At 44.5% G+C, this 16,970-nt stretch overlaps 1 protein-coding gene across 9 annotated transcripts in view; it reads left to right on the plus strand.

Annotated features, from left to right (window-relative positions):
• Positions 1 to 16,970, plus strand: part of RBM33 (RNA binding motif protein 33) — a 523,998-nt gene that overhangs the window by 295,987 nt on the left and 211,041 nt on the right. For all 9 annotated transcript variants that reach the window (XM_029588463.1, XM_029588468.1, XM_029588464.1 and 6 more), the window contains exon 14: positions 8,584 to 8,868. In XM_029588463.1, the coding sequence (XP_029444323.1) occupies positions 8,584 to 8,868 (285 nt within the window). The remainder of the gene's footprint in view (positions 1 to 8,583; positions 8,869 to 16,970) is intronic.

A 16,970-nucleotide genomic window follows, 5' to 3' on the forward strand; every position in this document is an offset into this window, starting at 1 on the left:
GTCTTGGGATCTGTGTGGATTGTGATTATAGAGGTGATGTGGCCAAAAAGGGGTCTGAGAAAGCACAAAAGGTTTAATCTGTATTTTATAGCTGCCAAGATTATTGGATGTGGTTTGCTGTATCAGGATAAGGCTTAGTAGATATGGAGATAAGGAGATCTGCAAAGCATTTGAGAACTGGCAGCAATTGTCTTTCTGTTGAAAGCCGGGACCCAAAAGAAACACTAGGGAATAGAATTGTTTCCATTTATTTATATATTTTTCGAGTTTGAAAAGAATGTTTGTTAAATTTCAAGTAATACGTTAACAGCAGAATAGTTGAACAGTGTATCCAACTATTACATCAAAACATGCCACTTCCTCTTTTCTCCACTTTTCCAATATCATATTAGAAGGAAGTTTCAATTTGAAAAAGGAGAGAACAACCCCCCCCCCCCCCCCCCCCCACCAAATTATCATCTTTTACTCCATGTTTCTGGTCTGGAAGAGCACTGTTCAGGCATTCAAGCCAGGAACGTGGCTTCCATATTTCTTCAACATTATAATAATTTTCATTTAATGTTTGAGTTAGTTGTTCCACTCCAGGTATGTTCCAAGCCTCTTGAGGTAAGCAGGGCTATACCAGCACATATTTAATTAAAGGGATACCATTTTTAAGTGTTAAAAACAACCTGTCCCTGTAAGGATCCCAGCACTAACACTATAGAATTTTCTGATAGTAACTGCCCTACTGCTTCATGAATCCATGACAGACTTTGTTCCAAAAGATTTGGATTTTTATCACATATCATATAATGGCCCTCTGCCACTACAGTTCGGCCAGCAGCAGTTAGATTCTTTGAGACTAACAGGAGTAATAGTATCCGTTTACAAGTTTATAACTGTTTTCCTGCATAGCAATGCTAATAGAATTGCCCTTCCAAAGTCTTGTAAAAATTCCCATCATTCATGATCAGGGTCTCACATGACCACAGTCTTTCTTCCAAGCCTTCTTATGTGGCATATTTTCAGAAAAGGAATTGGCTTAACCATATAGATAAAAGCTAGGCCTTTACTTTTTGACTTGGAAACTAGAAAATGTTCAAAACTAGTTAGCAGGAGTAATTCCACGGGGCTGTTTAGCTATTGTGAATCTCCATTTTATACAAAACTGCTATGTTCTACTATGTTAACAATTCTGTCTGTAATATACTTTGAACTCCCTGGCTGGAAAGGCAAATTATAAATAATTGATGATGATACAGCAGTTATCCGAATGAGGATCTTTGGACGTAACATAAGAAGTGCCATGCTAGGTTGGACTAAGATCCATGGAACCCAGCATCTTCTCTTCGACAGTATTCAGTCCAGGTTGCAAATATTTATTTTATTTTTATTTATTTGATAATCTTATTTTCCACAAATCCAAAAACTGTCCAATGTGGATTGCTACATACACATTTACAAACATAATAAAATAAATATAATATAAACATACAATAATATTTCCACATAAACAGACATCCAAAGATAAAATAATAAAACCTCATTATATCACCACAATGCATTTTAATGACCATGGTCACTTATACAGCCATAGTATACAGTATCAAATCTAATATGTCTTCAAGAACAAGTTAGCCTTTTGCATTTTATTAACTTTCATATCATTTTTCTTACATAATTCTACTAGTAACCTATTTCATTGATTAGGGCCCATTGATCAAAAAGGTCTTAGACCTAGTTGTCTGCAAATGAAATTCATCAGTGGATGATATCAATAACAAATGTGATTCGGAACACAAGGGCGGGCAGGAAACTACCAAGTTACCCTGTCAGCTAGGCAATGCGAATCATCAAAATTGCTTAATGCAACAATGCATAAAGTTTAAACTGGGTGCATTGAGAAATGTAATTCTCTCATAAAAGGTTTAACATCATCTTCCCTATACTCAGCAGATCCCATAAAGTAGATCTATTTCCTGTTACTCCATCCCATGGATAGTAATAGCTTTCTTTATTCTATCTGGCTATTGATGATTTATGGATTTTTTTCCTCCAGGAACTTGTCCAAACCTCTTTTAAACCCTTTTGTGTTAGACGCCTTGACCATATCCTCTGGCAGCAGATTCCACAGCTTGATTGTTCAGAGAGTGAAAAAGTGCATGAAGCCTTTTAAATTGTAAATATTTTAAAGCAGGAATATTAACTACATCTATTTTATCTTTTACTTCCTGAATGCTCACGAAAGATCCCTCAATTTTTGTTATACCTGTTGTGCACCACAGATTGGAGGCCTTAGATGAGAACATTTCATTTAAATCTGGGTTTTCCCACAGAAGAGATCAAAGCGATGAGGACGGTAGTGTAGTTGCTAATCTTTTCTAAGTCTGTAGCCCCATTACAATCCAGGGACATGGGCTTTAAGAGACTCTCTTAGGAATCCATAACAATATTATGTGGTCACCAGCAGATGCTTTTCCTTCCTCATGTCAGAGAAAGTTTTCAAACACCTATCACAGAAAGGGGCAGATTTTCAAAGCCTACGCATGCCGAGCCTATTTTGCATAGGCCCGGCGACGCGCGCAAGCCCCGGGGACGCATGTAAGTCCTGGGGCTTGAAAAAATGGACGGGACGGGTGTGGGGCGTGGGTGTGGCCAGAGGCCTCTCCACTGCCGCTGGGCCTGGGGATCGCGCTCCGGCACTTGGCCGGCGCGCACAACCTACACTTGGGCAAGAAAATCTTGAACTCCTGCAAGTAGACAATTAGATTGAGACTTGCTCTTTCACTTGTTTGAGGCTCTGTTCCCTGATGGAGTGTTATACAGGCATTTATGATACCAGCCTATAGATACATACATACTTTTGTATGAGGTTTTCTAACCTACCTTTTGGGATTCATTGACACTTGGTGGTACATTGGTTGTGGATATTTTTGGTTTTTATAATATTACTTGGCCTTCATGATAAGTTGTAAAACACTTTAGTGTTGACCAGTGCAATTATATTTTTTCCTAGAGCATGAGAGGCTGGGGAAGAGTGCAGAAATTAAGAGAACACTACCATGAGACTAAGCTTTTCAGATTTTGCGAGAACTACTTTCTGCAATTATTGCAGTGGTGAATAAGCTGAGAATATTTCTATACTGAAGTGAGGAATCGGTGACATTATAGATTATAGATTTTGTGAAGACTGTAAATATTAACATATGAATGATGTACTGCATTTGCTGGCACAATGACAGAAAATGCAAGTTAAACATAAGCAGTAGGCTGGATTACCTCCTAGTACATGTCTTGGTGAAATGATCATGTGTTAACAGAAGTGAGGTGCACAGAGAGGCGCTAAGAAAATTCATGCTCAATAAAGAAGCCTCATGTAACGATCCACAGAGTAAAAACTTTGGGCCGGATTTTGATATCTATGCGCGGGTGTAGATTTGTGCGCACAAATCTACACCCGATTTTATAACATGTGCACACATGTTATAAAATCCAGGGTCAGCGTGCAAAAGGGGGTGCACACTTGTGCACCTTGCGCGCGCCGAGCCCTAGGGGAGCCCCGATGGCTTTCCCTGTTCCCTCTGAGGCCGCTCCGAAATCGGAGTAGCCTCAGAGGCTACTCCGATTCGGAGCGGCCTCAGAGGGAACAGGGAAAGCCTGTTCCCTCTGAGGCCCCCCAGCCCCCAGCCCTACCTAAATCCCCCCCCACCTTTGTTTTGTTATTTACGCTTGCCTCTGGGTATTTGCAAATAAAACTGGAACAGTCTTGAGTTCTCCCCAATGAACAGCCCTAGTCACAATCAAATTCACTGAATGCTGAATACTTAGCTTGCCCCTCTATGTGTTGATTATTGTGAAGTCTTCCATGCAAAACAACCAGATTCCATGCAAATTTAATGTCTTAAGGAAACGCCTGTTCAGAAGACTGAAACCCAGTCTCCACAATGCCCAACGGGAGCAGTAGATATGAGAGTAATGGATTACAGGCATTGAGGAGATTGGGTTTCAGTCTCCTGAACAGGCGTTTCCTTATGACATTAAATTTGCATGGAATCTAGTTGTTTTGCATTGAAATTATACTCTGTGTCACACAAATCTGTCATTTTTGCCTAGGAAACGTGACATTATTTCCTAAAACAAAAACATACCCAGGAACTGCTAACCTTAATTTCCCACAGGCATACATCACTTCACACACCCACATAACACATTACGTTCTCAATTTTCATTAAATATGAACAGTAAAATCTCAAAAGGAACCCAATGCTAATTGTTGTAATAAATAATACAATTCTTTGCTTAACTGACACATGATTGAAATATTTAAGATGCTTTTTATTGGTTTGCATAGATTTGTATTTTCTGTAAGAATCCTCTCAGAAAAGGTTTTTACCACCAAGTGCTCTTCAAATAACATTCCAGATAAAGGAACTTCATTGTACTTCCTTATCTGACATTTCTTACACCTGTTACATGTTTATGTATGTAATTCATTAACCATACTTGTACTGTTTTCCTTGGAGTTCTGTTAACCTTGTGAAAAGAGGAAAGATGTAGCTGTCAGCTCCATGTGGAAGTGTGTGTGACTGCATGTAGAAAAGAATATTTTTAAAATGCCTGTCATTATTTATTTATCGAGTTTTATATACTGTCTGGTTTCGCCATCACAACGGTTTACAAAGTTTCAATGTTTAACAGATTGTTCAAAAGTTCATATGCTTGTTAACATAGTTATCTTAATCATTATAAACATAGTTTGATTGTTAAATGGTACTGGTTATATTACATGCTTTGGATTGGTTCTGCAAGTTTATATGGGCTGGTGGGGAGGGAAGTTGTAGCATAGGGTCATGGGGTGTTTTGGTAGGTTTTGGTGAACATCCACGTTTTTAGTTCTTTTTTGAAGGTTTTTAAATTTTGTTGTGTTCTCAGTTCAGTTGGGAGGGAGTTCCATAGTTCGGGGCTTCCTAGGGATATGGCTCTCTTCCAAGTTGAGGTAAGTTTGTGACGAGCAGGTGGCATTTTTAATAGACCTTTGTTAGCTGAGCAGAGATTTCAGTTTGGTGAGTGGAGTTTTATGGATGCACTTAGCCAATTTGTTTTTCATATATTATTTTGTGTATTATGGATAGTATTTTGTAGTCTATCCTGTATTTTATTGGGAGCCAGTATAGTGAGATAAGAGTTGGAGTAATATGATCATATTTTTTTGTTCCTGTGAGTATTCTGGTGGCTGTGTTTTGAAGGATTTGGAGCGCTCGGATGGTGGTGAGAGGTAAGTTGAATAGCAGAGAGTTGCAGTAATCCAGGTTGGAGAATGAGTAGTTGGAGGACTGTTCTGAAGTCGTTGGGGGAAAGGAAAGGTTTTAGGTGTCGTAGGGTTAGGAGTTTGTGATATCAGTCTTTGATTTTTGCGGAGATGTGGTTCTTGAAGGATAGTTCCTTGTCAATTATGACTCCTAGGTTGCGAAGCATGGGTGACGGGAGATGATTGCCGTTTTTTGATTCATTATGTTGAGTGTTGGTATGTGCGTAGGGTTGTTCTTTCTATCCAGCATGATTATTTCTGTCTTATCTATGTTTAGGATAAGTCTCATGTTGGTTAGTGGTTGCTTTATTTTGGTGAGGCAGTTGGCTGATTTTTTTGTAGGTGTCTTCTAGTGAGTTGTGTATTGGGATAAGTATCTGGATGTCATCGGCATATATGAAGTGGGTCAGTTTAAGGTTTGAGAGGAAGTGGCATATCGGGAGAAGATAAATGTTGGAGTGTCGCCGAAAGTACGGAGCCTTGGGGAACTCCAGTGTCAAGGTTTATTTTCTTTGAGGGGTTTTGTCGTTGATTGACACTGGTAGGTGCTTTGTGATAGATAGGATGAGAACCATTGTAGGGGTTTTCATTTACACCGATTTGGAGAGGTGGTCAATCAGTATTGAATGGTTTACCGTGTCGAAGGCTGCTGATAAGTCTAGTAGGATTAGAAGGTAGCTGTGGCCATTGTCAAATCCTTTGAGCATGGTGTCATTTAATGATAGGAGTAGTGATTCAGTGTTTAGTTGTTTCCTGAAGCCGAATTGCGTGGGAAGTAGGATGTTGTTCCTTTCCAGGTGGTCACTGAGTTGGGTGGACAATTTTTTTCAATAATTTTGGCGATGAATGGTAGGTTTGATATGGGTCGGTAGTTTAGTGGGTTTTCTGGATCAAGGTTGGTCTTTTTCAGTATGGGTTTTGATAATAGCTGATTTTAGGTAGTCGGGGTAGTTTCCTTCTGTTAGGGATAGGTTCACGATGTCAGTTAATGTTTTGGTTATTGATGGTTCGATGCTATTGATAGGGTGCTTAGCTGGGTTCATTTTTTTGATGATATTTTGGATTTCCACTGATGATGCTGAATCAAAGTTAGGCCAGCTAGGTGTTTGATTTGTATTTTCGTGTCTTGTGTGTTGTTGTTGAGGTTGTTGTTTATGACGTTTCTTATTTTTTCATTAAGGAAATCTGCAAAGTCGTTGCTTGAGAGCTTGGAGGTTGGTGATGTCTGGTCATTGGAGGATTTGGTTAGGCCATGTATGATATTGAAGAGCATTCTTGGGTTGTGTTGGAATTTGTTTATTTTTTTTTGAGTAGAAGCCTTTTTTTGCGTTGTGGATAAGTTTTTTGTAGTATGCTAAGTGTGATCGGTAGGTGTTCAGTAGCATAGTTGTTTTGTTGTTCCTCCAGGTTTTTTCTTTTTTTCGGAGTTTGCGTTTGGCTGATCTGATGTAGTCGTTGTACCACTGTTTCTGGTGTTTTGGGTTTTTTATTGTTTTCTTTATCATGGGGTTTATCTTGTCTGCTATTGTGTTTGTGATGTTGAGCCAGGAGGAGGTGGCGTTTTCTGCGATAGATAAGTCTATGTTTGATAGTTCTGTTTGTAGATTATCTTGCAGTGTCTCTATGTTGAAAGGTGGATGGTAGGAGAAGGATCTGGGTGGGCTTTTTTCTGATGTGAATTTGCAGTTCGAGGACAGATTGGCATAGATTAGAGAGTGGTCTGACCAGGGGATATCTGTGATATTTGTGTAGTGAGTAGTCCATATGTCAGTATTGATGAAGACGAGGTCTAGTGTGTGACCTGCTTTGTGCGTTGGACCTTGATGATTTTGAGTAAGTCCTAGGGTTGATAGGGCTTCTGTTATTGCGTTGCATGTGGGGGAGTGGGGGGTTGTGTCAACGTGAATGTTAAAGTCTCCTAAATGATGGTGGGTTTGTTGATAGAATTCTTCTTGTCAAAACTATCTATCAATGTTGAGCAGTGCCGATCTAGTGAATTGGGGGGACAGTATACCAGACAGATTTGTAGTGAAGGTGAGTCGAATAGTGCAATTTCCAGTGGTGAGTGGGTGTTGGTTGGTGTAGTTTCATCTGTAGGTGTTTTTTTTATGATTAGCATTAGACTTCCTCCTTTCTTTTTTGGTCGAGGGATTGAAAATGTTCTGCAGATGGGGTTATTGATTTGGTTTATTAAGACTGGGTCGGTGTTTCTTATCAATGTTTCTGTGATAGCTATGAAATCTGGTTTGTGATTGTCAAGTAGGTCAGAGATGACTGGTATTTTCTTCACTATGGATTGTGCGTTGAATAGAAGGAATGATAGTGCTATGTAACTGCTGTAGTTCTTAGTGTTAATGTGAGTGTTTGAGTGTTGGTTCTTACAGTATTTCTTGTTTCCTTCTTTGTTCTTTCTGTGCTTTGATCCTTTCTAGTTTCTTTCAGTGGATAATCCGTGCTTTGATCTTTTCTGTGGGTCTTGCGGTGGGTGTGATCAAGGGTTTGTAAATTTGCCATTTCTTGTGGAGTGTAGTAGTGAAATTTTCAGGGTTTGGGGTTTGCACGAAGGGGTGCACAAAACGGAGTGCCCCTTTGTCACGCGCGACGCCTGGGGAGCGCGTCTTCCTTTGCAGGAAGGTTAGGTGCTTCCTTGTGATGTTCCTGGGTGGGCGGGCCTCCCGGCCAGGGAGTCAGGGCTGGTCCATTTCTCCTCGGGGCGTCTTACTGCCCCGTCCATTTCTCCTTGGGGCATCTTACTGCCCCTCTTAAGCCTTGGATTGCGTGGGCGCCTGCTTGGTCCTTGCTCCTGCTCTCCGGGGCTGCTGTGGTCGGATAGACACCCGGGGAGCACGCCTTCCTTTGCAGGAAGGTCGGGCGCTTCCTTGTGATGTCACCGGGTGGGTGGGCCTTCCGGCTGGGGAGTCAGGGCTGGTCCATTTCTCCTCGGGGCATCTTACTGCCCCTCTTCAGCTTCCCGCCGTTCGCCTGCTGGTCTTGCTCCTGCTCTCCGGGGCTGCTGTGGCCGGATGGACACCTGGGGAGCGCACCTTCCTTTGCAGAGAGAGTTTTCCTTTCCACAGAGTTTTACAAACCATACATTAAGCAGATATTGTTGTGGAGGAAACAACCTATAAAACATTTTGGTTAACAAAGGTAAATCAGGTATCTTTCTCAAGCAAAATCGTGAACATATAGCACAAATGCTTTTTTAAATTATCACAAAATACTGTTAACTTGTTAGCACTTCACACTACTGTTCACAAAGTTTTAGATTTTAATATTCTTTCTTCTAACAGAGCACTCCAATACAGAATGTTGTCAAACGTCCAAACCAACAACTTCAGTCATCTCTTCCACGAAACAGCAACTTGCGTGAATTACCCATTGCACCATCACACATGATGGAAATGGGCAAGAACAGTCAAGGATCAACTCCTGCTGCTCAAGTGAAACCCATTACAAGTGTGGTACCTCCAAGGAATACAATGGGTGCCAAGAACCCACAGATACGGCCTCAAATGAAAGTGAGAGCAGTTAATCCAACAAGCCATGTTAAAGTAGAAGTAAAAACGGAACCAGAGGTAAGCTTTTTTTTTTTTGTTTTAGTAAAAATAAACGTAGCACTAACTATTTTGTAGCACTATCGGTATATACAGCTCTACATAAATCACTTGGTCAAAAATGCCTAGCCGTTATGTCATGATGGCAAATCTTTTTCTTTTGAATGACGTACATTAAAAAAAATCATACTTAACAGATTGTGTGGTGCCATGGCCTAATCTTTGAAGCCCTTCTGAGCAGCACTGAACATGTGATTAACATTAAATAAACAGTTGTCAGGCCCAGCTCCAGGATTCAGTACTTGAAGATAATGTATGTTAGGACATATTCACAGAAATATCCTTTATTTATCATATGATGATCCACTATGGCCCTTCTGTAACTGTCAAAATGTACTGCTTACTTTAGCCCTGGACACTAACATAGGTGCCGGTGCCGATTCACAAGATTTTTCCAGGAGCTGCTCCTCCAGCTCTTGGAACACCCTCTTTCTGTTGGCTCAGGTCAGCCGGAAGGCCAATGTAGTGTACCTCATGCCGCAGACTGTGGGATTGGAATGCCAGCTTCCCCACTATTTGGTGGTGGTTAAGTTGGTGCTCAAGAAAGCGAAGCGGTCAAAAACCCATGCTTCAACCCCACCGGGTTAGGACAACCGAGCAGGGGATGCCATGGGTAGGAGGGCTCCATGTTGGTGGCTCATATCACCTTCTACCTCTTATACATTACCCAATATACCCGCAACCTCTGGAAACAAGTCCAGGAGGTAGCGGACGGCCTGGCGCATCAGCCTCTGGAGGCCTTCATGGTACTCGTCCAACAGGGCCTTGAATGTGGTAAGCACAAGGTGCGTGCTATCTATGACGATTTTGAGATGGCGGGGCGTGTAGCTGCGGCTGGTATCTCTGTCCACTACCTGGCTTGGTTCGGGCCTCGGACCTTGGACCTTTTCCCTGAAGTGCAAGAAAGACTGGCTGACTCGCCTTGCACTGGTGATAATCTTTTCAGCGACAAGGTCAAGGAAGCGGTTGCTCAGCTGAAGGACTACCATGAGACCTTTCAGCATTTGTCCGCTGATGCCCTTGGCTTCACCGGCCTCTTCCAAAGTTCATCCCCAACAGGGCCAAGGAGACCTTCTACAGACCAAGGAAATATTTCCCTCCAGCGCCCTGCTCCCGATCCCAGCAGGTGAGCACCAGGGGCAGACCCCAACAACAGCAGGGCCCCCATCCACAACCAGCCATTCCTGCCAGCCCCACTACAGGGTTTTGACTGGCAGCAAGGGGGAGTGTGCCAGTTGCCTCTTCCTGTGCTGGGGGACTTACCGGTCGGGGGCCGGCTCCGCTTTGCGGACCCATGGCCGTGTGACGTCTGATCGATGGGTCCTGTCTGACGTCCATCATGGCTACAGGCTGAATCTTATGGAAACTCCACCAGATTTTCTCTCGAGCCCGCAGTAGGGTCCCGATTCGCATCCAGAACTGCTTCAGGAGGATCTCTCAGCCCTTCTAACGGCCAGAGCGGTGGAACCTGTTCCTCAGGAGCAGCAGGTTCGGGGGTTTTACTCCCGTTACTTCTGATTCCAAAGAAAACAGGAGGCCTCTGTCCCATTTTGGATTTACAAGCCTTTAACAGATTCCTAAAAAAGAAAAGTTCAAGATGGTATCTTTGGGCACTATAATTCCCTGTTGCAAAGAGAAGACTGGCTTTGCTCCCTCGACCTTAAAGGACGCATACATCCACATCGCGATTCTCCCAAGTCACAGGAGGTACCTTCGCTTTGTGGTTGGGCTCTAGCATTTCCAGTACTGCGTGCTTCTGTTCGGCATTGCCTCTGTGCCGTCGGCTTTCACGAAATGCTTATCCGTGGTGGGGGCTTACCTGTGCCAGCTATGGGGTCCAGGTGTTTCCATATCTGGGTGACTAGTTGGTCAAGAGCGACACACAGGCCGGGGCACTGCAGGCGCTTCGCAGCACTATTTAGGTCTTTGAGCACCTGGGGTTTTTAATCAACTACCCGAAGTCGAACCTCCGTACATCGCCATGGCTGGCTTTCATCAGAGCCGTGCTGGATGTCATGCAGGCAAAAGGCCTTCCTGCTGAGCAACACAGGGTGCATGCCCTGGTTTCCCTGACAGGGGAGTTTCAGCAGTGCCGGCTAGTATCGGCATGACGTATGCTGAGCTTCTGGGACACATGGCCGTGATTGTACATGTCACTCCCTTTGCCTGTCCGCACACGCGCCGGGTCCAGTGGACCCTGCGCTCCCAGTGGTGACATGCCAGCCACGGCCTTCAGGTCTGCATCCAGGTGTCTTCCACCCCCCCCCCCCCCCCCCCAACCCGCTTAAGAACTCCCTGACTTGGTGGACATCCTCACTCAACCTGGAGCAGGGAATCCCTTTCCGAGCTCCTTCACCTCATGTTATGCTGACTACGAATGCGTACCACTTGGGGTGGGGTGCCTACGTCGATGGTCTCTGTACCCAGGGCCTCTGTACTGTGCAGGAGGCTCAGTTTCAGATAACATCTAGGAACTGAGGCTATCCGGTATGCTCTGTAGGCCTTCCGGGATTGCTTGACCAACAGGTCATCCTTGTTTGGACGGATAACCAGGTAGCCATATGATATGTCAACAAGCAGGGGGATACCAGATCTTTCCTCCTTTGTCAGGAGGCAATGCAGATCTGGAGCTGGACCACTGGCGCAAGGGAGTTTCTCCAGGCCGTGTACTTGGGTGCAGAAAACACCCTGGCAGATCGGCTGAGTCACACCTTCCGGCCCCACGAATTGGCCCCTGAAACAGGAGGTGGCAGACAGAATCTTCTGTCTCTGGTGGACCCTGGACATGGACCTGTTTACCTCCCCCAGCAACGCGAAGGTTCCCCAGTACTGCACTCTATCCAGGTCGGACGAACTATCGCCCACAAATGCCTTTGCCATCCATTGGGGAACAGGCCTCTTGTATGCCTGTTCGCCTCTGCCATTTAGTGATGAAGACTTCTCCTGAAATTTCACCAGGACCGGGGGGTCTATGATCCTCGTTGCCCCTCATTGGCTGAGGCGTCTGGTTACCGCTTTTGCGGGAACTCTCCAGGCGCCACCTGTTCCGACTGAGGGCGGCCCTGGACCTCCTCTCACAGGATCAGGGCAGGCTGTGTCATCCCAACCTCCGTGCCCTGTCTCTCATGGCATGGATGTTGAAAGGTTAATCCTGCAGCCCCTAGGCCTTTCAGAGGAAGTAGCCTGGGTCCTGGTTGCTTCAAGGAAGTCTTCCCAGGAAGTCTATGCCTTAAATTGGAAGAGGTTCTCCATCTGGTGTGAGCAGAAGGGCCTCGACCCCTTCTCTTGCCCAGTATGGCGACTACTGGACTACATGCTGCACCTCTCGGAGGCGTGACTTAAGACCAACTCTGTTCTGGTGCCTCTGAGTGCCATAGGAGCTTACCACCAGGAGGTGGACAGTTCGCCCATCTCAGTGCAGCCTATCATGGGACAATTCATGCATGGGCTGCTTCAGCTGCGGGCCCCCCCCCCCCCCTTTTGGACTCCAGCAGTTTCTTGGGACCTGAACGTGGTGCTGGCCCAGCTGATGAAGCTGCCATTTGAGCAGCTGCACTCGTGCGCTCTCAAACATTTGACATGGAAGGTCGTCATCTTGATAACGGTCACATCGGCGCATGGGATCAGTGAGTTGCACGCCTTGGAGACTTATCCACCCTACACAAGGTTCTTCCACGACAGGGTGGTTCTGTGCACGCACTCCTAGTTCCTGCCGAAAGTGGTCACAGATTTCCATCTGAACCAATCCGTGGTCCTACCTACCTTCTTCCCTAGGCCTCATTCCAGCCAGAGGGGAGGGCACTACGCATGCTGGATTGCAAGAGGGCTTGGCCTTCTACCTGGACCGCACAGCAGGCCATAGGCTGTCCACCCAGCTCTTTGTCTCATTTGACCCTAACTGGCTGGGTAGGGCTGTGACTAAGCAGACTCTTTCCACCTGGCTAGCGGACTATATTTCCTTCTGCTATGTCCAGGCAGGACTGCAGCTGGAGGGCCACGCTACGGCGCACTCCATAAGAGCCATAGCAACTTCTGTGGCCCGCCTGCATGCAGTCCCGATGGAGATCTGCAGGGCTGCGACATGGAGTGCTCTCCACACGTTCGCTGCACATTATTGTCTGGGCATGGATGGCTGGCGAGATAGCAGATTCAGCCAATCTGTCATCAGAAACTTCTTTCAGCTGTGAACCCAAATCTTCCAGCCGTAGCCCCCTGGTTTCATTTCAGGCTGCCCCGTTGTTACCAACAGCACTGCTGCTGTTGTGCCCGTTGGCACCTGGTTTGGTGTCTATTGGTCCCGCTGGTTCGGGTCCAGCCTGTAGATAGGGATTCACCCATATGTGAGAACTACCATCCTACTTGTTCTAGGAGAAAGTGAAGTTGCTTACCTGTAAAAGGTGTTGTCCTAGGACAGTAGGATGTTAGTCCTCACTGAACCCACCCGCCATCCCGCAGAGTTGGGTTCTCCGGTTGGTTTGTTGTTTTTATTTCTCGTATCTACGTACACGACTGAAGAAAGACCCCCTTGTGGACACAGGGATAGTGGCATGCTGGGCATTCTCAGTGTGCCAGCCAGTTTCTAGAAACTTTGACAGAAGTTTTCATGCCAGGCTCCATCTGATAATGTTACCCATATATGAGGACTTAACATCCTGCTGTCCTAGAAGAACACCTAGCAATTTCACTGACTTCGAGAGCCAAGAGAGGATTTCGAATTACGGGACCAGGTGAAGGGCCTGTTACAAGTGAGAGGAAATCCAGGATCAGTTCATATCTATAGTTGCTTGGGTCAATGGCAGCAGCCATAGACTTAATCCTGTGGGCAAAATTGCACATGTGCCCCCTTTAGGCAACCTTACTAGCAAGATGGGTCGTTCAGGAGCAGGACTGCAACAGGAGGCTGCGGCTACCAGATGGAGCCAGGGAAGCCTATATTGGTGGATGTCGGATGCCATTATTACAGTAGGGGTAGCATTACAGTAGCCAGTCTGGAGGGCAATAACAATAGATGCCAGCCAGACAGGGTAGGGGGTGCATTATGGCAGCCAGATTGACAGAGGCAGTGTCATCCTGGACGGTAAATTGGCTGGAGCTCAGAGCAGTCAGGATGGCTCTCAGGAATTTTTACAGCAGCTTGCACAGGCAAGCAGTGAGGGTGTTCTCAGACAGCGCCGTAGCGGTAGCAAACATAAACAAGCAGTGGGGCACACAAAATGCTCAGCTGCAAAGGAGGGTAAAAGCTCACCTGGAGTCTTGTCGGTAGCACATAGAGCAGAGAAGGCCAACCGTCAGGTGGATTACCTGAGTGGACACACTAGATCCTGGAGCGAAGGAATTCATGGAAGAGGCATTTATATAGCAAGGGACTGACCCCAGGCTAGGATTTAATGGCAACCCAGAAAAATGCCAATGCTTTTCAGCCATAACAAAGAATGGGTGTCAAGGGGAATAGACACACTGATACAGAAGTGACCAGCAAATGAGTTACTGTATGTCTTTCTACCATAGCCAGTGATAGGAAGTATCCTCAGAAGGATCTCATACCATAGGGGCTAGGGCATTCTAGTGGTGCCAGATTGGCCCAGGCGACCATGGTACGAAGACCTGGTAAGGTTGCAGAAAGAGGGCCCAGTCAGTCTAGAAGGGATCAAGAGCCTTGTGTGACAGGTCTTCCATGGTCATTTATCCCTGGGTTCCTACTGTCCTACAGTCTGATTGTTGAGAGGAGAAAATTGAAAGCCAGAGGACACTCAGAAGCAGTTAATACATTACTTAAAGCGAAGAAATGCTTGACCTCCCTAGCATATGGAAGAGTAGGGAGAGTATTTGAAATATGGAGTGAGAAAAAGAACATAGTCCCTGCTAGTACTGAGATAGGAATGATCGTGGAATTCCTGCAGGCCGGCTGGAGAAAGGGCTAGCGCTTAATTCCCTGAAGGTTAAAAGTGGCAGCCCTAGTTTGTTTTAGGGGCCAGATGGAAGGATGCTCAGTGGGGTCCCGCCCAGACACGTCACACATCCTGAGGGCGGTAAAACAATGTCTGCCCTCTAATGCGTCAGGTAGTACTGGTTTGGGACCTGAATTTGGTCCTAAAGCTCCTGGGGGAACTGCTTTTTTGAGCCTTTTTGAGAGGCCTCAGTGAAGTACGTGACATCGAAAACAGTCTTACTGCTAACAATATGTTCTGCAAGAAGGGTCTCAGAGCTGCAAATGCTCTCATGTAGGGAATCTATATCTTGTATTCCACAATGATAGGGTCTTGATTTGGCCAGTTCCTTCTTTTCTGCCAAAAGTGGTATCAGAATTTTCATATAAACCAGGAAATATCTCTTCCTGGATTCAAAAAAGAAGAAAGTAGAGGAAAAGGTAGAAAGCTGCATCCTCAACCTTCCTTCTTGGAAAATACTTATGAGATACCTAGAAGTCACGAATAACTTCAGAGTATCAGATAGACTATTTGTTTTGTTCCAGGCTCAAGGAAAGGACAAGCTGCATCCAAAGCTTCCATTGCAAGCTGGATCAAGGAAGCGATAATAGCTTATGTGGTATGAGATAAGCAGGTACCAGTAGGCCTGAAGGCCCACTTGACTAGGGCCGAATAGTCTGCTTGGGAAGAATATAAGACAGCATCTCCACAGGAGATCTACAGAGTGGTGACTTGGGCATCTTTGCATTCATTTATAAAACATTATAAGCTAGATCTACAGGCAAGAGAGGATGCAGGTTTTGAAAGAAAAGTGCTGACAGCAATAGATGCCATATCCATCCCAACTTAACACTTCTGTGGCACATTCTAGAAATACAGCCTGGTTTGCAGGATGAAAAGGAAGGTGAAATTTAGACTTACCTGTTAATTTTCTTTTCTCTAGTCCTAGCAGACCAGTCTACATCCCTTCCAGAAAGACAAAAAAAATCACAAAGTAGGATAGTGAGGAAATGCATGGAGCAAGCAAGTAGACAGGGAATGTGCACAGAAGGGCACAGTCTTGACAGCCTCCTCGAGTGTCTCAGAGAAAGAGTAGGGGTGAGGTGTTTATAAAATTCAGAAAATGTATTGATTAGTGGCCTGCTAATCTGCCCCCTCTGTCTCCAAAAATATGTGTAAGTAGGTTATTTCTGGCTAGGGCAGTAGGATACTGATGAGTTCTGGCTAGCCCAGAATATATAGCGACAAAATGAAAGATGGTCTCTGCCTCCATCTGCTGGTGAAAGAGGGGAATTCCCAGCAGAACAGACTGGTTTGCTAGGAATTAAGGAAAGGAAATTAACAGGTAAGACTAAATTTCACCATCTTCCTTAAGAAAATCTCTTCTTTTGACTTGAGGACTCAGATGTCATCATAGAAGCAAGCAGCTTCAAGAAGCAGCTAAAAGATTACTAAAAATAGAGGGCCAATTTTTAAATGAAACACAATTGATTTAATAGAAGTTATATACACATTTTCAGCATTTAATTTGTGAAATAAAGCTTCATCAGAGTAAAGCAGCACTCACATATTGCAACTATTAAAAACCAGCTACAACCTTCCGTTTCCTGCAGTGCCTATTCATGTTGAAATATCAGGATCTAACCTCTGACACACTGGAGGAGCAAGGATGACTAATCTTTCAGTTTCATCTTATTGTTAGACTATCAAGTTTTGGGTCTTCAAATACATAAACAATCCCTTTATACCACTCAAAATTTTCATGATTTGGCAAGATAGTCTTTTTTTTTTTTTCAGTGTCTCTTCTGAGATCCAGAGCTCCTCCCCTTATTTATTTATTTATTTATTTATTTATTTATTTATTTATTTATTTATTTATAGATTTTTCTATACCGGGGTACGTAAATAACATCACCTCGGTTTACATTCAAACAGTAATTCAGCATTGCGCTTTACAATATAACAAGGAAACTAAACGAAAAACAATACAGTATATAACTTTATATTAATAGAATATCAGCAATATATGAGAGATTGTGGCAGTTAGGAAGAGTAGTTGAGGATTCAGATCATTGATAGTAGGCTTTTTTAAATAGCCAGGTTTTAAGGTTTTGTTTAAATTTTTTGTAACAGAGT

The sequence above is a fragment of the Rhinatrema bivittatum genome, chromosome 2 (assembly GCF_901001135.1).
Source record: "Rhinatrema bivittatum chromosome 2, aRhiBiv1.1, whole genome shotgun sequence".
In the NCBI taxonomy this organism is placed as follows: Eukaryota; Metazoa; Chordata; class Amphibia; order Gymnophiona; family Rhinatrematidae; genus Rhinatrema; species Rhinatrema bivittatum.